This window comes from Panthera onca, chromosome C2 (genome assembly GCF_046562875.1).
Source record: "Panthera onca isolate mPanOnc1 chromosome C2, mPanOnc1 haplotype 2, whole genome shotgun sequence".
NCBI classification, from domain to species: Eukaryota; Metazoa; Chordata; class Mammalia; order Carnivora; family Felidae; genus Panthera; species Panthera onca.
This window is the reverse complement of record NC_138347.1, coordinates 1,855,265-1,875,533: the sequence shown is the minus strand read 5'-3', so window position 1 is coordinate 1,875,533 and position 20,269 is coordinate 1,855,265. Positions and strand designations below refer to the sequence as shown.

Here is a 20,269-nt window from a genome sequence, read left to right as displayed (position 1 = left end):
GCGTCACAGAGCCACGTCTCCGCCGCTCCCCAGGAACGACCAGGAGCGGGGGTACCCGGGACTCGCCCGGGGGTGAGCGAGGCGGCTCCCTGTGGCTCCTGGGAGGGTGGGGTGAGGCAGTGGGGCTTGTGCTTTATGGGGCCACTTAGATTGCCTACAGCCCCCTCTGCACGTGTCCCCTCAGCCCCGGGCAGCCCCGGCCGCTCCCTGAGGGGCAGCAGCGTCGCAGAAGGCGGTGGCCACGCTCCCTGCGGCACTGGGACAGGGTCCTGCTGCGTGTCTGCTGTGACCCGACACCAGATGCACGTAGCTACGCAACCAGGTCTGCACGTGTGCGAGCGTGCAGGTGTGAGTGTGCACGTGTGAGGGGGTGTGCGTGTGTGTGCACGGTGCATGTGTGCACACGAAGCCCCCTGGGCCCGGGGCCCACCTGTCAAGCACAGCCCTGTCTCTGCCCGCCCCGCCCCCCTCCTGGCCCACTGCCCCTCCCCCATCTGTTCCACAGCAGGGGGAGGGAGGGAGGGAGGGAGGGGTCGTGCCTGAGGCAGTTGAGCCGCACCCCTACCTCTGCCGATGGAATCCGCGGCGCACACACCTGCCCGTTGTGACAGCCAGCCGCGTCCGCGGGCCGTGTCCAGCGGGTGCCGGGGGCCAGGCTCCCCGACCACACCGAACGGGGGTTGTGCCTGCCAGTCTCTCGCCAGAAGCCCCGAGAAGGTGGGCTGACTGCAGGGTCTCTGGCCGGGAGGCCACTGGCTGTGACGCCCCGTCCTGCTCCCAGGGCGCGGCACGTCGACCCGGACCGAGCCCACCTCTAGTGGTTCTGCTGAGCCCGCCGGGTGCCGACAGACGGTCAGGACCCGTGCCACAGGTCGGGGGGGGGGGGGGGGGGCCGGCCCACCGCAGAGACATGACCACCCCTGCCCCCATGCTGGAGCCAGGAACACAGCTCCCCAGGCCCCCGGGGCCACAGCATCGCCACCCAGCCCCGCGGCCTCTGCAGGCAGGCTCGCGATGAGGAAACGCTAAGGGCACGAGTCGTCATGACCCAGCCCCGCGGGTCGCAGGGGTGGTGTTCTTGCCACAGGTGTGTCCCAGCTGCCGCCACGGCAGCAAACAGCACCACGGTCCGGCAGCGGGCGCCGGGTTCTGCTGCTCTGGGGTCCCAGGTGGGCGGACCCCCGGCGGGACCCCCGGGCGGGCGCGGCCTCTGCCATCCCTCCGGGGACCGTGCTTCCTGGGAAATGGCTGGGAACCAGCCCCCACAGCTCCAGGGGCTGCTTGCCGTGGAGGAGCGGTGGGTGAGCGCGTGTGCAGGAACGAGTCTTGATGGAGGTCTTGATGGAGCCGGGGGCACGCTCGGGGAGGAGGTGCCCAGGGCCCAGCGGGCGGGAACTGGTCCAAGGGAGAAACCCGGGAGAGTCCCCGAGTGGGCTGTGCTCCAGTCCGTTCGCCCATTACCCGGGGTTTCAAGAGCCGTCAGCAGGGGACGGGCCCTCAGTCTCTCGTGTCCAGCGCAATGGGTTCCAACAGCAGGTCCGCTGCCAGAAAGGTGAACCCGTGCACACGCACGCCACGGAAGGAACCTGTCAGCACTGCCTGTCTGCAGCAAGCAGGAGTCCGGGGACCACGGCGGGCACACACAGCTCACCACGGGGGCCGGAGGGGCAGGCCCCGAGCACCCGCCGCTGGAGCGTGGGAGACCCTTCCCCTCTGCCCCGCGTGGGAGAGCCTGCGCCGTCACCCTGGCGGGGCCCTGGCAGCTTCCAGGGCCACGACCCCAAGCCGGCAGGGCCCAGCCCCTCTGAGACCCGCTGGCCCCGCTCCCCACCTTGACAAGGCAGGCGGCCCCACAGCTGCGCAAACTGCCTGCCCACGGCGGGGCCGGCGCGACACAGGGGCTCAGCACCTCCCGAGGCCAGCACGCAGGTCGACGGCTATGGCAGCAGCAGCCGCCTCAAGAGAGACAGCACGGTCCCGCCATCTCCCACCAACTGAGACCCCCGCCCTCGCCAGGCCGTGGCCCAGCCTCTCCCAGCCCCAAGCACTGAGCCCCTTCTGAGCAGGACCCAACGCCCCGGGACTCCAGGGGAGAAGCCAGAACTACAGGGGCCCCCTCGTGTGCGGCTAAGGCAGGGGATCCATGACCTGTGCATCCACTGGGCGGGGGGGGGGCACGCGGGGCTGCTGCCCACGAGGGTCCCCAGGCCCAGCCCCCCTCACCGTGCCAGGAGACCCGACTCCACTGGGAATCGGTGCGTTTCGCGCCCTTCGTGTTTTAAACACCGGTTCCTTTCACTTAGAGTGTCCCAGTGTGAGATGATACACTTCAGTCAAAAGGGAAAGGGAGGGCACAAGAGCCTTGCCACACGTGTCCCACGTCCAGCACAGCCACCTGCCACATGCACGCGCTTCCGTGGAGTCCCGGTGTTGACCCCGCCCCCCACCCCAGCCCCAGACATCAGTATCTCCTGGTTCAGGTGAGGAGGCCCGGGGGGAGGGGGGGGCAGGTCAGTGAGGGCTCCCGGGCCCCCCCTCGGAAGCAGGAGAAGCACGAGCCAGAGGGAGAGGGGCCACAGACACTCCGAGTAGCTTAGCCAGAGGCAGCAGCGGCTGGCGGGCAGGAGGAGGTGGAGGTGAGGGCCCGGCGCCCACCTGGGGTCCAGGAGACGAGGCTGGCTGGGTTGCACGGGGCGCTGCGGGCGGCCGCCGTGGGACTCCCTCTCCAAGCTGAGGGTCGGCAGGACTCCACACCCAGTGGAGGACACAGCAGGGCTTCTGGCCGCCAGTGAGGCAGCTGGGAGGGCAGCACCAGGGCAGAAGCCGGCCAGTGACCAGCCTCCCAACAGGCCTCTGTGCCCTCCACTCACCAGGTAAGTAACCAGAGTCGAGGGCCAGCTCGACAGCGATGGTCACCGCAGGCTCGGGCCAGAGTCGCCTGCTTTCTGATGTCTGCAGAACTCGTGTGGTCTCAACGTCACCCCGGCTTCTCCTCACCGCCCAGTGGCAGGAAGCACCAGGATCCAGGGAGAGGCTGGGGACAGCGTGTCCCCGCACATCCCCCATGTGCCCCAATTCCCCCATGCACCCCCACATGCCCACAGTGCACCCCCCTGTGTCCCACGCACCCCCATGTCCCTGCACACCCCCACTCACCCCCACGTGCCCCCGCACATCCGCACACATCCCCCATGCCCCACGCACACCCCCGTGCCCCCGCCACCAACCGCACACCCGGGCCCCTTAGGGAACCCAGAACTCCCGCAAAGGAGCACAGCAGGGGGAGGAGAGGAAGAAGGGCACGGGTCCCCAGAATAAAGGGGCGCTCCGAAGGGCTCCAGCTGCGGCCACGCCTCGCTACGAGGCCTCTGGCACCGACCCCGGGCACAAACAGTTTCGGTTTTCTAGGATTACACAAAATTCTGGAGCGTTACATAAAAGTCCACAAGGAAAAATACGGTACAGAATAGGGGGAAAATATATAACTTTATTTTTAACATAGTAATTAAACTCCACCACAAAGTAAGGACATGAGATTCTCTTTGTTTCCATTTAATAAATACAAGTGAATAAAAATATTTTGCTTGCAAAGAGATCGCCTCTCTCCCTTCTCCAGATTTCATGGAAACCCTGTGGCCACAGCGCCCACACACCAGCCGTGTCCACGGACCACATCCCCCCACGGACCAGTCCTTCCCTCTCCATGGAGAGGGCCGCGTCTCATTTCATACGCCCGCAAATACTATTCAGGTACAACCCCTCTCCCTTCCTGATCCCCTTCCAAATACAAGTTCTCGTACTGAGTTCCAAATCTGAAATGGTTCCCTTCTGAGAAAGAAAGAATCTGCTTTCCTTACAGAGCCAGCATGGACGGAGCCCCGTCCACCAGTCTCGTGAACACCAAGCAACCCTGTGGCAGGTGTCAGTGAGACAGATTCCCGCCCACTGGACAGCGACTGAGGAGAGAAGGATGAGAAGTAAAACCCACGGTATGTCCTGTAGACTGTCCCCCACTTCAAAAATAGAAATTCCTATTTAGATGTAACCTGTCTGACAGGCCAAATCCTTGATTCTGCAACAGATCTGTTATTGCTTAGAACGGAGCCCCTGGTGCCAGGGCAGGGACATCACACCCCACACTGAGTGCCCCGCCCCCGCCCCCGGCCCCGGTCAAGGTTGGGATAAGGCACGCCTCTGCGCTCACTAGGGGTGCACATTCCCTTCCAGCCCCAAGTGAAAAGAACTGTCTCAATAATGAACGTTCCTGCTGCGGCCACGACGTACAGAACGTCAGAACTTCCCCGTGTTTATGTGGAAAAGACAGACCCCCGTGCGTCCTGAAGACACTGACCAAAACGTCCAGTCTCACGTGCTCCCGCCCTGTGATGCGCCAGTAAACCCGGCCATCGGTGTACCTCCCCGCTAAACGGGACCAGGAAGAAGCGGTCAGTCCTTACGACCAGCAGTAAACCTCTCTCGTACACACCCCGTTTTTCATTAATCCACATTTTTAAAAAGTATTTATTTCCTGAAAGCATTTCTAAGTGTGATAGTTTGTAATGCACGACAAACAAAAAGCTGTAACCAGATGACAAGGACAACACCCCCGAAGCACTAGAAAGCAGGGACGCAGACAGCCGTCCCCCTGGGGCACGCGGGGAGCAAGGCCAGAGCTGTCCCGCCCACCCTCTGCTGCTTCTTCAGAAGGACAACTGGTTCTGGCCGCCCCCTGCCCGGCAGACGGAAGGGAAGCCACTACCGACGGGCGGGGCCCCGGCGGGGAGGGGCAGTGGCGGGGCCTCCGACCACCCACCCGAGTACGGGGAAAACTGCGCCCGGCGTCATCATCCTACATAAATCACCATTTCAGAAGAGAAGCCTGTTTGGAGCGGGAAAGGCAGGGGAAAACCAGACGCTGTGCTTCTGCAAGCTCGCCTTTTTGGGTGCCAGCACAGGGTGTCACTGTCACTGCGCGTGTCCGTGTGCGTGCCGGGGCCTCACAGCCCCAGCGACTTCTGCGCCAGCTGCCGGGCGACCCTGCAGAACTGCTCCCGGTCGTCCCGCCACATCTTGGAAGCATCCACGTTGGCGCCACTCTCGTCGTTGGGCTCTGCAAGAGAAGGACAGGCGCTCCGTGTGAAAGGGCGCCAGAGAGCAAGGGCCCGGCGAGGTCTCCCGCTTCCCTCGAGAACACCCGCGATCCTTCTGGAACCGTGTCCCAGACACGAAGGACAGGTGCTGGTGTCTGTGAACCGCCAGGGAAGGAGATCAGCTCTCTGAAAGACGGACGGGAGCCTCCTCACCCGCGAGACAGGGAGGCCGGAGGCGGCGTGAGGTCGGGGACACCGCGTGAAGACCCGCCCTCGTGACCCCTGCCTCCCGAGGGTCTCCAAGAGCCAGCCTGCGTTCTCAGTCCTGCTCCGGGAACACCGGGTCCCCACCGCGCCTCACGGTCGGTGCTCCGCGTGGCCCACTCCTCCCCACCGCCGCCCACCCGGCTCCCGCTGAAGGACCCTGCGAGGCCGACGTCCGGCCGAGGGGGACGCCTGAGCCCGGCAGGCGCTCCGGACAAATCAGGACGCACACGAAGAGGCAGCGGGGCCTGTGGGGCAGGGGACTGGAATGCCGTGAAGTGCTGCATCAGAAGAGGCAGAAAAGGCAGCCCAGAGGCCGGCGCGGCCGCCAGCACGACCCGGGCGGTTCCCCAGCGCCCCGGCCTGGCTTCCCTCTGCGGGCACGCCGCCTCCGTTCCTCCACCCACAATGACTTTCTTCCTCCCTTTACTCAACAAGCCTTTCCCCACCGGGTCCCGTGCGTGAGGCCTCGTGCAGGGCACCGGGTGTGCGGAGAACACGGCGACACGGGCCCTCAGAGGGCACCGTCTAGTGGGCCTACAGACGCAAATGACCACGCGTGGTCTCAGACTCGGTGCTACCAGGTGGGCAGCGGGAGAGGAGGGGGCAGAGGACCGGCGGTCCCGCAGGCCCCAAGGAAGGCGTGCGCTCAGGGGACCCCTGGCCGGGCCCGCTCCCCGCCCCGCATCTGCGACGCGGAAACCCCAGGGCCCGCACGGCTCGCGGTGGATGGGGGGGGCCTCGGTCTCCTGAAGCGGGCCGGAGGGCGCCGAGCGCGGCAGGCCGTGGCTGCGCTGGCTGTGGGGACAGAGCTGGAGAAGAGGGAGGTCGGGACAGAGGACACGTGCTGTGAGAGAAGCGCGTGAGGAATACACCAAAACCTCCAAAGAAACGACGTCTGCGAGGGTGCAACTTACCGCGGACGGCCGGAGACGACGTCGCCTCTCGCCTGGTCGTTCACTCGGCGTGTGAACAGAGGCCGAAGCACCTCCACCTTCAAACTGACGTCCGCGACTTCGCGGTGACCCAAGGGGCCCACCGAGGACCCGCCGGCCTCCTCCTCCGGGCCACCCACGGCACCGTCGGCCCTCCCCCGGCTCGCCTCCGTTCCCCTTCTTCCCGGTTTTCCGCATCGTTCCTCCCTACGTTTCTTTGAGGACTCCTCTCCTCCCGCCCACCCGCCCTCTGTACCTCATCCCCCTTGTCCTGCCCACCACCCACTGTCTTCCCCAGATGTGACCCCGCACCCTCGCTCCCACTCCTGGCCTTGGCTGAGCGGCTCCTGAGGGGGGACGGCCACTGAGGATGGACACTTACATCCCGGACTCTCCTCCCATTCCTGCCACCCCCCCCCCACCCCGATTCCTGTCCCCAGAAACAGCATTCCTCTACCCAGGCACTCAAGTCAGAAACACAGGCGTCACCCTGCACGTCCGTGAGCCTGTGTCTCCCAGACACACCCTGGCTCTTGGCCCTGCAGCTGCTCGAAGCCCTCGTCCTCTCGCCCGGGCCACGGGGACACCTGCCCAACGGGCACCCGGCTGCAGGGACGGTCGTTCTAAGGCACAGCTGCACGGTCTAACACCCGCACGGAGGCCTGGGCCCCAGTTGAGCACACACTTCCACAGGGCGCCCTGGCCCCTGCCCCCGCTGAGCTTGGGCCGTAAGCGGTCCCGGCAGGGCCCCCTCGAGGCTCAGCTGCCTCCCTTCCCCGGTCACCTCCCACGTGCTCTCAACTCCTCCCACCCAGTCCCGTCGCGGGAGCTGGCGCCACAGTCCCTGCATCTGAGGAGCCGTCGGTGACTGGCAACCACTGCTGGGCCTGCAAAGTCTCCTCAGAAAGCAGGCCTTCAAGTGGGGCCCAGGGTGCACCGAGCTGGACCCCCCAGGGCCCCAGGGCCCGGCGTCTGCGACACAGCAGGCCCCCCGATAAACACCCACCGCGTGAGCGCGGTGCCCGCGGATCGGGGCGCGGTTAGTTCCGGTCAACACACGATACACACAACGGGAAGGCATCCTTGAGACCCGTAAGAATGACAGGCGTGCGACACGCGGACGAGCAGGTACAAAGAATTCGGCGAGGAAGCAGAAAACCGCCCCGTCCGTACACCGCACGCAGGAGCGAAGTGCACGGGAGACGGCGGCAGCCGCCGTGCCGTGTGGCCGCGGGCCTTACCTGCCAGCATGCTCACCACCGACAGCAGGATCTTCTCCACGCTCTGCACGGGGCTCCACCGCTCCGCGCTGCTCTCGTAGCCCATGGGGTCGTCGCCCGGCGCGTGGAGGATGGAGATACAGACTCTGCCGTCGGGGTAGACTGTGGGGTCAAAACACACCGGGTGAGCCCCGCGGCGGAGAGCGGGCGAGGCGGACGCGCACGGCAAGCCGCGGGCACGGCTGGAGCAGAGCAGGGCCCCGGGCGCCACGCTCACGGCCACGAGGCCCCACTCGCTCCCCAAGGACGAAAGGGAGGATTATCGGCCGTGAGACATTTCACCAAACGAACGCACGTCATCTCCAGAGCTGGTTCCAGAGCGACTTTCCTAACTCCGCCCCGAAAGCCCTGAGCGAGGCCGCGAAGACCTACGTCCGCAGAGCCAGGACGAAGGCCGTGCCATCCAAGGAGGAAGCTGTCCCGACTTCTCCAGGGAACTCGCTCCAACAGAGAGACGGACGGCCGTCTGCGCCTCTGGAGGTCAGCTGTGTCCGACCTAACCCGCCCCCGCGCACGGCGCCATGAACCAGACGCCCACGGTCTGGGGAGGAACCGCGTCTCCGGCTCGCGGTTGTCTCCAGTCCCGCCGAGGGTGCCGCAGGCGCCGTCACTCCTCCGGCACACGGGGCGGGTCCTGAGGCGGCACAGCGCATACGCAGACACGGGGAGTCCGGTCGGGCACACTCAACTGTCCAAGTGCAAGGCCCTCCGGTTATAACGACACGAACAGCAGACAGTTGAGGACGAGTTTTAGTAATTCCCCTTTGCTCGTGAGCTCACAACCCCGTGACCACTGAGAAGCCCGGGTGGGTCGGAGCGGCCCTCCTGTGGCACCTCACTCCTCGCGCGTCCATCCATCCCCGTCGCGGCACTCTGCTCCCAGCTGCCTACGGTCGGTGCTTCTCGGACGGAGAGCGCGTGCGCAGCTGTTGTGGGCGTCAGGGGGCCCGGCGGCGGTGCCCACGCCCGGGGCCTGGGCGCCCAAGGCTCCGGACGGCATCCCTGCCGTGAGGTGTCCAATCTCAGCGGACCTCCTCCTGGTGGTGGCACCGAACGGTGACAGTGTGTCACAACACACGGTGACAGCACAAACCCAGAAACACGGAGGCGGCGGCGTCCCTGCCGCCTCCTCTCTCACCGGGCGCCCCCCTGCAATCCCTCCCTCGTCGGCGCCTGTGCTGGGCTCCGCACCGCTGGCCTCTCTTTCCCCAGGCCGCCGCGTCTGTGTCCCAGCCCTGCGGTCTGTCCTCTACACCACAGCCAGTGACCCTTCCAAGACCACACTGGCCACACGACTCCCTCCCTCACTCTGATGCCCTCAGTGGATCTCCACTCCTCCCGCACAAGTATCAGGATCCTTCTTCCTGGCCAGAGGGCCTGAACCGGTTTGGCCCTTCACTCCTTGCACAGGGCCTTTGCACGAGTCAGACACACTTCCGCCTCTCACACGTCACTGGGTTAACTCCCACGGCTCTTCCTGCAGATGTGAGCCTGACCACCACCTGCCCGGGGCCCCTCCCTGGCCTCCTGGTGTGACTTCCTATTTACCTGTAGGACTCGTCCGACCGTGTTCACCTCTGCCCTCAGACTGGCAGCTCGTGATGGTCAAGGCCCCCACCTTCTATTATCCGTTCACCCGTGTATCCCAGCAAGTGTCAGTAGAGGTACTCAATTATTCTTTCAAAGTATTTAGAGACTTATCAATATTCATGTCATTGGCAAACCTGAATAGTTCTCAAAAATGATTTTCACAAGACAGAAATAACACCCATCCACTTAGAGGACAAAGTTTAAAACTACTTGAATTACCTGAACATGACAAACTCCTCAGCACAACATCAAACTGTCAGCTCACAGCCACATCTGCCTCTAACACCGCGTCACCAGCACGGTTCTAGAGTGTCATATCTTCGATATAACCGTATTACTTTTTAATTGCCCACAATCCTCGTTATAGTTCCGTTTTCTGGTTAATCGATTTGAAATCGCGGACTTCTTCAGTTGACTCCATCTACTGTCACGTATTTTTAATTCTGCATTACAGAACACCCGGAACACACGCCAAAGTCAACAGCAGCGTGACGGATGCCCACGTGCACGCGTCACCCGGCCTCAAAGCCCTGCCACCTCGTGGCCAGCCTTCGCAAAGGAAGGGGTAGTCCTGGGTACCTACCAGGCAGGCAGAATTGCATTAACATGAGAGAGCACTTGAAAACGATCTCTCTGAGGAGGGAACTGATGACCCACACGTAACATCAGCGTAGTGAGAAGTTTCAAAGGAGCGGCAGGAAGCGCTTCCCCAGGCGGGCAAATCCTGAGACCCTTCACTGAGGGCGGCGGGATCTGGGCAGAGCTCTCCCAAGAGGAGGTGCCCAGGCAGGTGCGGGCCAGGGGAGACCGTTGCAAAGTGGACTCATTTGTAAGCTGAGAGGTGTCAAAGGCTCAGAAAGTTCTAGAAATGCTCTCATGAGTTCAATTAGCCGTCAGCTATCTTATGTGCAGAGAAGCATAGGAAAAGGAATTCGTTTCAAATAAAATATTTCTACAAAACGGTGTATCTTACTTACTTTTCTTCTCAACTATGAAGATCACGATTTTTAGTAAAATTAATCATTTATAAAGAGAAATATTATCCTAAATATGATCACTTAAAATACAACATATTTTCTTACTAATCCTCCAGGAAGAAATAAAAACCACAGCTATTGAGGAATTCCAATTCCTGCTACTAGACACTTTTCCAACTTAAGTCCAGTGAATTTCTTTAGTGACGGTATTTTCCCCTCTTCTTAAAATACGCGTTTATTTTAGAAAAAAGATTAACCAAAAACAAATAAAAAAGAGATCCCATTATGGAAAGAGAATCACTTTCAACATTTTTGTGTTACACTTCCAGTTATACATATTTACATGTGAATTCTTTTTCAAAAAAGTAAACTGTAGGGGCGCCTGGGTGGCTCAGTCAGTTAAGCGTCCGACTTTGGCTCAGGTCATGATCTCACCATCCGTGAGTTCAAGCCCTGCATCAGGCCCTGTGCTGACAGCTCAGAGCCTGGAACCTGACTTGGATTCTGTGTCTCCCTCTCTCTCTGACCCTCCCCTGTTCACGCTCCGTCTCCCTCTGTCTCAAAAATAAATAAACATTAAAAAAAAATTAAAAAAAAAAAAGTAAACTGTAATAAGCCTGATTGACCTGCTTTTCTCATTCGGTATAGACCAAATACCATTCCATATCATTAAATATTATTCTAGAGCATCTAAAGTCTCTCTACAGCGCTCTAACATACGGACTAACCAGGCATGTGTTGTTGCAAACCTAGTCTGCTCTGACCAGCCCCCGCTGTGGAACACCACACCGTGCTGGAGGCCTGCAAAGCGCTCTGCGCACGCCCGTGCTCACGTGCTCTCATCGGCCCACTGGAAGGAGCGGGAGGGTCAAATGGCACCCAGTGTTAGGTCCACATTTTTTTTATCTCCGTTACCCTGCTTTTCGGTTGATGTCAATCCCACCATGACTAAGCGACGGAAGTTCAAAACATACACAACGTCTTCCACGTGGCACCATCGCTGAGGGCACCTGTCCCACGCGCACAACTCCGTGCCTCGCCCGGTGCCATCAAAGCCACTCCCCAGAGCACTTACTGTTGGGATGAAACATCTCGCAGGTAAATCTCATCTTTGGGGGACTTAATGGGTAATCCAGTGGGAAACTCAGGATGGCAGGAAATACACCAAACTCAAAACAGGTGTCTTCTGGGCCCCTAGAAGACAGAAACACAGGTGCAAGTAGTCTTCTCAGCGTCTCACTGCAGCGGCCAGCTGAGCAAGTTCCTAGTGTTTCACAAACGCGCGTGGAAAGGTTAAGTAACAGCGATGGGCAAGCGAGTGACGAACCACGGGTGTCTACCCCCAAAACCAAGAGCTCACTGGATACACGGTAGGTCAGTCAACTTGACAATAAATTATATTGAAAGTTTCTTCCTCTACATTAAAAACAAGTAAATGAATGAATAAATACATGACAGTGATGAACCAATACGTTTTTCTTTCTTTTTTTTTTTTTTAATCTTTATTTTTGAGACAGAGAGAGACAGAATGTGAGCAGGGGAGGGGCAGAGACAGAGAGGGAGACACAGAATCCGAAGCAGGCTCCAGGCTCCGAGCTGTCAGCAAAGAGCCCCACGTGGGGCTCGAACTCACAGACCGCGAGACCATGACCTGAGCCGAAGTCGGACGCTCAACCGACTGAGCCACCCAGGTGCCCCGCCGATATGTTTTCCTGAGTGGAAAATGACGCTCACTGTCCCGCCCCAACCTGGCTGGAGTCCCAGGTACCAGCACAGAGACCACGCCTCGGGCACAGGTTCTGCGCTCACGAAGGTAAGGGTGGGGCAGCAGACAGAGCCTCTCTAGAGCCGGGATCGGAGGAGAGGGCTCCGGGCAAAGCTGCAAAACCCAAGGACCTTGTAAACTTCCTGTATGTTCGCCGTCATTTCACCTTCAAGTAAGGATATGGATTATGCCCGTTAGAGAAAGACTATCATATTAAATGATAGGGGTTAAGAGTTTTTTTTTTACTTCAAAGGCTATTTTTACTTTTCTTATTTTTTTTAAGTTTATTTGAGACAGAAACAGAGCACATGAGCGGGGGAGGAGCAGAGAGAGAGAGAATCCCAAACAGGCTCTGAGCTGTCAGCGCAGAGCCCGATGTGGGCCTCGAACCCACAAGCCCCGTGAGATCATGACCTGAGCCAAAACCAAGAGTCGGACGCTTAACCGACTGAGCCCCCCCAGGCGCCCTCAAGTGTGCCTTAGAAACGGGGTTTCTGTAACCTTCAAGGACCGGATGAAAAGCACACAGGTGATCCCCGACAGGCCCACGCGCACAGCCAGGCGTGTGCACGCGCACGGCCAGCCCTGACCCGCGGGCCTGCACTGGGTGCCTGTCACGCGGCCCACGCCACACGGTCACCGGCACGCCTGTCTGCCTGGCTTTATGGCCTCGTCACGTGGAAAATGGCAGAAATGGAATAAACCGCTTCTAAGCCCCATCAGATTTTAAAACCGTATGTGTAAATTAACACTATTTCCTGGCCCGTGTGCACGACAGGAGGGCAGCAGAGAGGCAGAGCCCCAGCTCAAGACAGAAAGACTCCCCCTTACAAAACCTCCCCTGGGGAACACGCGTTAGAGCGGCTGACAGGTTACCTAAGCCTCGAAAATAAGACACCGAACGTGTGTGGCGACAGCCGGCCGCGTGTGAGCTGCTGGGCCCGACTGAGTGCCTGTCTAAGCCACGACCTGTAATACGAGCTCTACGACGTCAACACGGCGTGGAGACCGGGCCCTAGTCGCTGCAGGCAGACACGCTGCCTTTCAAGAATGAATGCGAGGCGTGGCGCGGGAGACGATGACTGAAATACGCTTATTCCAAGACAACCTTCATTTTTTTAAAATCGTTTTTTCAAAGCACAAATTTTAAGTCAATGTTATTTCGATTCAGTAAAATAAATATAAACTTGCAAATATCGTGAACGATATTTCTCTCCACAACTGACGGAAAAAGACAAAGAATCCCCGAAGAAGCCGCACAGAGGGCTTCTCTACCATTTGGTGAGGACACTCAGAGCTTCCACTGGCATCACCGCAGTGGATGCCAGGATTGCGTCCCAGGGGAAAGAGGGCCGGGCTCCGGCAAAACAGAACAAGGACAAGGTCTAACCTGTTAAAGGGGGGAGGGGGGCAACTGGGTGATGCAGTGGGTGAAGCGTCTGATCTCAGCTCAGGTCACGATCTCACGGTTTGTGAGTTCAAGCCCCACATCAGGCTCTGCACTGTCAGTGCAGAGCCTGCTTGGGATTCTCTCTCTCTCTCTCTCTCTCTCTCTCTCTCTCTCTCTCTCTCTTTCTCTCTCTCTGCCCCTCACCCGACGGCATGCACACACATGCTCTATCTCAAAATAAGTAAAACTTAAAAAAAAAAAGAACAAGGTAAAAAGTGTTTTTTGGAGTCCATTTTTTTCAACTTAAGAGACCGACCATGATTCTGAAAACCGCATCCTTGCTACTTTTTGGAGAAACCATAATGAAACGGGGGGGAGGGGGTCACGACAGTGCCCAGAGCCCTGGCGTCAAAGCAGGACAGGCGAAGCCACGTGAAGAGGGTCGAGTGTGGGGCCGGGCCGGCTCCGGTGCCGGGACGGTGTCCGTCCAGGGCAGGGCCTGCAGGCGGCACGGGGAGCCAGCACCGCCACTGCCTGGCTGCCGGACGAGGGCCACCACCTGGCTGCCGGACGAGGCGGTCCCAGCCCGCCCCGCGCCCTGAACAGACGTCCTGGAGGCCCCTTCCTCTGCACACGGGCCTGGCACGGACCGAGGAGGAGACCACCCCATGCGTCTTCCGGTAGAGGAGCCCCAGGCAGCCGATGAGAGCCCCCCTTTCATCGTCCCCAGGCCCCCGACGGAAGGTGCCCGGAAGCGTGGCGCTCACGCCCCCCCCACCCCGGGAGGCAAAGCTGGGAGGCTCGACGAGTGATGGCAGAGCTGAGGTCCGGGGTAGAAGGCAGTTTGAACGGCTAACCCGGGAGGCTGGGCGGACGCTCCCCTAGAAAGGAACCCCGTCCTCGTCGGGAACGCCTGCCCACGCGCCTCGGGACTCTGGCACGTCCGAGTCAGAAGAGGGAACGTCTGGGTGGCGTTTTGGAATGAACCGAACGGAATTCGCTCAGGGCTGCGTTTCTCACCATAGGGCTTCCTTCAACATTAAAAGAGCCCACTGGGTCGTCCGTGGCCTCAGGAGCGCGACCAAACATTTCCTGAAGCGCTCCCACACCTCAAGCATCAAAGCGGTTTTCAAATGTCCCTGGTCGGCTGCTGGTTCGAAACCAGGGCTTCCTCCTCCAGGCCGCCCCGCTGCTGGGCCAAGCAGGCAGGGGGCCCGCGTGTGCAGGGGCGTGCCTGCCGACTCCGGAACACGCCACCGGGCTGACTCCCGAAACGACACCCAGACAGAGCCGGTGCGCTCTCTGGACAAACCCTGGCACCCCCGCTCCAGGCGGCCCCACTCTCTCTCTCGCTCAAGGCCTCGTCTCAGAAATCCTCAGGTGAGAAAAAGGAAAGCACAAGACGAAAGGAAACAGATTTATCTAAAGCAAACGGAACTCTTCAAAGGCTGCCAACTGCCGTCCACCAATGAATTAAAATAATGGCTACGCCGTTCCTGAAGGACGTACTTTCACTTTCTGAGACCAGAATCGGAGCAGGGCGAGACGCGCGCACCCTGCTCCGGAAAGGACACCGCACGTCCGACAGCTCGCGCTGATTTGCTGGCCTGGGTGAATTGCATACCCAGCGAGTACTGAGGGGGCGACTGCCCGCCCCGCCCCGCGCCCACCGTCGAAAACGATGTTACTTGCAGAGTCCGTGAAAATCGGAGAGATGCTCCTTCAGTCTCGGACACTAAATTAAAACGAAAACCGTCGTTCCTTACTTTCCACTTCAAAGCGTGTCCGGATAACAACAGATGCCGCGGGCAGCACGCTGAAGGCACAGGGAGACCAGCGGGCTCGGCAGTGCAACCCAGGTGTGTCCGGGTGTGACTGAGCCGTGTGCCCACGGGGCGTGTTCCAGGACGGCGGCCTGCACGTCACTCGGCTGTGGCAGGTGCTGAAGAGGCTGCCTGTTCTCCTTTCCAAGTCCGTCACGGCACAAGGACAATACACACGACACACGTATGACAAGGCTCTAAGTAACGGAGACTGTAAACCACTCGTCAGCACTTGACTCGAACTGGATTACTAAGGGACGATTATTCCCCAAAGTCACGACCACCTGAGGCCTAAGAGGGAAAGGTACGCTGCTTCAGAGACACCCTCCACTGGCAAGGGATGGGTCCCCGTGGCGCTCAGGCCGCTGAACGTGCACAGGGCACCCAGCAGGCGGGCCAGGAGGGGCGCCACGTCCCTCCTGCCCTCACGCTCCGCAGTCGGCGCCCCCCGCTCACCCGGGCAGGAGGCTGGCCACACACCCGTGCGGGGCGCCCTTGAAGGCCGAGCTCCCGGCCACTGGGCTTCAAGCCAGGCAAGTGCGGGAGGAGCACCAGCTACAGGAAGGCCCCTCGCCGCTTCAAAGTGAGCAGGGAGGGACCCGGTCGCGGGCCACCAGCAGGACAGACAGCAGGTGCCCTAGGGAGCGCAACCTGCAGGGAGCGCCCCGGGGAAAGGAGCAGGTGGGCTCGGCCGCCCAGAAGCAGGTGCCCAGGGGGGGGGGTCTCTGGGATCGACCCAGACGGTGGGTTTGTTGCGTTTTTGTTGCTTTTTTTTTCTTGTGCTCTGTGCTGCCCACTAATTCCCAGGTACAAAACCAACGGTGAGAAGCGCGGGAAGGACGGGGACAGGACAGGTGGCCTCCGCCTTGGGAAACCATGGCAGTAGCAAACTCGGGTTCTCTCCCATATAGTCTTCTCGGATTCAATCTGTCCAGAAGGAGGCTACAGTCATACCCTGGGTTTGGTGTATTTTGTTCTGTTTTGCGATACGGACGTCTCTGAAAAAACCTGCAATCAGATATGCTTGAACTGTATTAAAAGCACACTAAATAAGTCCATCATTACAAGAATTTCATAGTCAATTCTGACACACAACTTTTACAACATGAACGGACTTCAACTAGAGAAACATATTTTGGAAAACAGTCATATACGTGAAGTATAGAAAACTCCGCTCCCTCCGGAATCGCCTCCCCAAGGCAGACACAGGTTAAGTGTGGGTTCTCCAAGCCTGTCTCCGTGTGCTTAAACCCACATACCTTCATCCACAAAGTTGGGTTTTTCAAATTAAAAATGTATCATTGCACTGCTGAGAGGAATTCTCAAAGACCTCGCTAAATGGAGACACATGCCACATGCCCGGATGAGAACGCTCAGGACTGTCAAAGTCCTCATCCACACAATCCCTATCAAAATGCCAGCTGGCTTCCCTGCAGAAATTGAGGAGCCGATCTTAAAATTCAGACGGAATTGCAAGGGACCCGGGAACAGGCAAAACAATCTTGGAAAAGAAGAACAAAATCAGAGGACTTGCACTTTCCAATTCCAAAACTTACCGGGAAGCTACAAGAACAGAGACTGTGCATGCGGTAGCGGTCCAAGGATGGGCCCAGCTCGAGGGAACAGAACTCAGAGCCGAAACATACACCCCTACATTTACGGTCATGTTGGACCCAGGCGCCGCGGCAATTCAATGCAGAAAGGGTTTCCTTTTCAACAAACGGCATCAAGGCAATCAGAGAGCCGAACGCAAATGAGTGACTTTGGACTCCTACCTGACGCCATGTCCAAAATCAGCCCAAGATGTGTAACAAGAGATGAAGAAGGGCATCATATGATAATTACAGTGTCTACCCATCAGGAAGAGCTAACAATTATAAATGTCTATGCACCGAATACGGGAGCCCCCAAATATATAAAACAATTATTCACAAACATAAGCAACCTTATTGATAAGAATGTGATAATTGCAGGGGACTTTAACACCCCACTTACAGAAATGGATAGATCATCTAGACACACGGTCAATAAAGAAACAAGGGCCCTGAATGATACATTGGATCAGATGGACTTGACAGATATATTTAGAAGTCTGCATCCCAAAGTGACAGAATATACTTTCTTCTCGAGTGCACATGGGACATTCTCCAAGATAGATCACATACTGGGTCACAAAACAGCCCTTCATAAGTTTACAAGAATTGAAATCATACCATGCATACTTTCAGACCACAATGCGATGAAGCTTGAAATCAACCACAGGAAAAAGTCTGGAAAACCTCCAAAAGCATGGAGGTTAAAGAACACCCGACTAAAGAATGAGTGGGTCGACCAGGCAATTAGAGAAGAAATTAAAAAACATATGGAAACAAACGAAAGTGAAAATACAACAATCCAAACGCTTTGGGATGCAGCGAAGGCAGTCCTGAGAGGAAAATACATTGCAATCCAGGCCTATCTCAAGAAACAAGAAAAATCCCAAATACAAAATCTAACAGCACACCTAAAGGAAATAGAAGCAGAACAGCAAAGACAGCCTAAACCCAGCAGAAGAAGAGAAATAATAAAGATCAGAGCAGAAATAAACAATATAGAATCTAAAAAAACTGTAGAGCATATCAACGAAACCAAGAGTTGGTTTTTTGAAAAAATAAACAAAATTGACAAACCTCTAGCCAGGCTTCTCAAAAAGAAAAGGGAGATGACCCAAATAGATAAAATCATGAATGAAAATGGAATTATTACAACCAATCCCTCAGAGATACAAGCAATTATCAGGGAATGCTATGAAAAATTATATGCCAACAAACTGGACAACCTGGAAGAAATGGAAAAACTCCTAAACACCCACACGCTTCCAAAACTCAATCAGGAGGAAATAGAAACCTTGAACAGACCCATAACCAGCGAAGAAATTGAATCAGTTATCAAAAATCTCCCAACAAATAAGAGTCCAGGACCAGATGGCTTGCCAGGGGAGTTCTACCAGACATTTAAAGCAGAGATAATACCTATCCTTCTCAAGCTATTCCAAAAAATAGAAAGGGAAGGAAAACTTCCAGACTCATTCTATGAAGCCAGTATTACTTTGATTCCTAAACCAGACAGAGACCCGTTAAAAAAAGAGAACTACAGGCCAATACCCTGATGAATATGGATGCAAAAATTCTCAATAAGATACTAGCAAATCGAATTCTACAGCATATAAAAAGAATTATTCACCATGATCAAGTGGGATTCATTCCTGGGATGCAGGGCTGGTTCAACATTTGCAAATCAATCAACGTGATACATCACATTAATAAAAGAAAAGATAAGAACCATATGATCCTGTCAATCGATGCAGAAAAGGCATTTGACGAAATTCAGCAACCTTTCTTAATAAAAACCCTCGATAAAGTCGGGATCGAAGGAACATACTTAAAGATCATAAAAGCCATTTATGAAAAGCCCACAGCTAACATCATCCTCAATGAGGAAAAACTGAGAAGTTTTTCCCTGAGATCAGGAACACGACAGGGATGTCCACTCTCACCGCTGTTGTTTAACATAGTGTGGGAAGTTCTAGCATCAGCAATCAGACAACAAAAGGAAATCAAAGGCATCAAAATTGGCAAAGATGAAGTCAAGCTTTCACTTTTTGCAGATGACATGATATTATACATGGAAAATCCAACAGACTCCACCAAAAGTCTGCTAGAACTGATACATGAATTCAGCAAAGTTGCAGGATACAAAATCAATGTACAGAAATCAGTTGCATTCTTATACACTAACAATGAAGCAACAGAAAGACAAATAAAGAAACGGATCCCATTCACAATTGCACCAAGAAGCATAAAATACCTAGGAATAAATCTAACCAAAGATGTAAAAGATCTGTATGCTGAAAACTATAGAAAGCTTATGAAGGAAATTGAAGAAGATATAAAGAAATGGAAAAACATTCCGTGCTCATGGATTGGAAGGATAAATATTGTCAAAATGTCAATACTACCCAAAGCTAGGGGCGCCTGGGTGGCTCAGTCGGTTAAGCGTCCGATTTCAGCTCAGGTCACGATCTCGCGGTCCGCGGGTTCGAGCCCCGCGTCGGGCTCTGGGCTGATGGCTCAGAGCCTGGAGCCTGCTTCAGATTCTGTGTCTCCCTCTCTCTCTGCCCCTCCTCCGTTCATGCTCTGTCTCTCTCTGTCTCAAAAATAAATAAATGTTAAAAAAAAAAAAAAAAAAAATTAAAAAAAAAAAAAAAAAAACAACAAAAAAACAAAATGTCAATACTACCCAAAGCTATCTACACATTCAATGCAATCCCAATCAAAATTGCACCAGCATTCTTCTCGAAACTAGAACAAGCAATCCTAAAATTCATATGGAACCACAAAAGGCCCCGAATAGCCAAAGTAATTTTGAAGAAGAAGACCAAAGCAGGAGGCATCACAATCCCAGACTTTAGCCTCTATTACAAAGATGTAATCATCAAGACAGCATGGTATTGGCACAAAAACAGACACACAGACCAATAGAATAGAATAGAATAGAATAGAATAGAATAGAATAGAAACCCCAGAACTAGACCCACAAACATATGGCCAACTAATCTTTGACAAAGCAGGAAAGAACATCCAATGGAAAAAAGACAGTCTCTTTAACAAATGGTGCTGGGAGAACTGGACAGCAACATGCAGAAGGTTGAAACTAGACCACTTTCTCACACCATTCACAAAAATAAACTCAAAATGGATAAAGGACCTGAATGTGAGACAGGAAACCATCAAAACCCTAGAGGAGAAAGCAGGGAAAGACCTCTCTGACCGCAGTCGCAGCAATTTCTTACTTGACACATCCCCAAAGGCAAGGGAATTAAAAGCAAAAATGAACTACTGGGACCTTATGAAGATAAAAAGCTTCTGCACAGCAAAGGAAACAACCAACAAAACTAAAAGGCAACCAACGGAATGGGAAATGATATTTGCAAATGACATATCGGACAAAGGACTAGTATCCAAAATCTATAAAGAGCTCACCAAACTCCACACCCGAAAAACAAATAACCCAGTGAAGAAATGGGCAGAAAGCATGAATAGACACTTCTCTAAAGAAGACATCCAGATGGCCAACAGGCACATGAAAAGATGCTCAACATTGCTCCTCATCAGGG

General features: G+C 56.1%; 1 protein-coding gene across 4 annotated transcripts in view; it reads right to left on the bottom strand.

Annotated features, from left to right (window-relative positions):
* Positions 1-3,467: 3,467 nt before the first annotated feature.
* Positions 3,468-20,269, bottom strand: part of UBE2G2 (ubiquitin conjugating enzyme E2 G2) — a 40,373-nt gene continuing 23,571 nt past the window's right edge. For all 4 annotated transcript variants that reach the window (XM_078452681.2, XM_078452683.2, XM_060640604.3 and 1 more), the window contains 3 exons: positions 11,212-11,330; positions 7,531-7,671; positions 3,468-5,110 (listed from right to left, as the gene is read on the bottom strand). In XM_078452681.2, the coding sequence (XP_078308807.1) occupies positions 4,998-5,110; positions 7,531-7,671; positions 11,212-11,330 (373 nt within the window). In that variant the 3' untranslated portion in view covers positions 3,468-4,997. The remainder of the gene's footprint in view (positions 5,111-7,530; positions 7,672-11,211; positions 11,331-20,269) is intronic.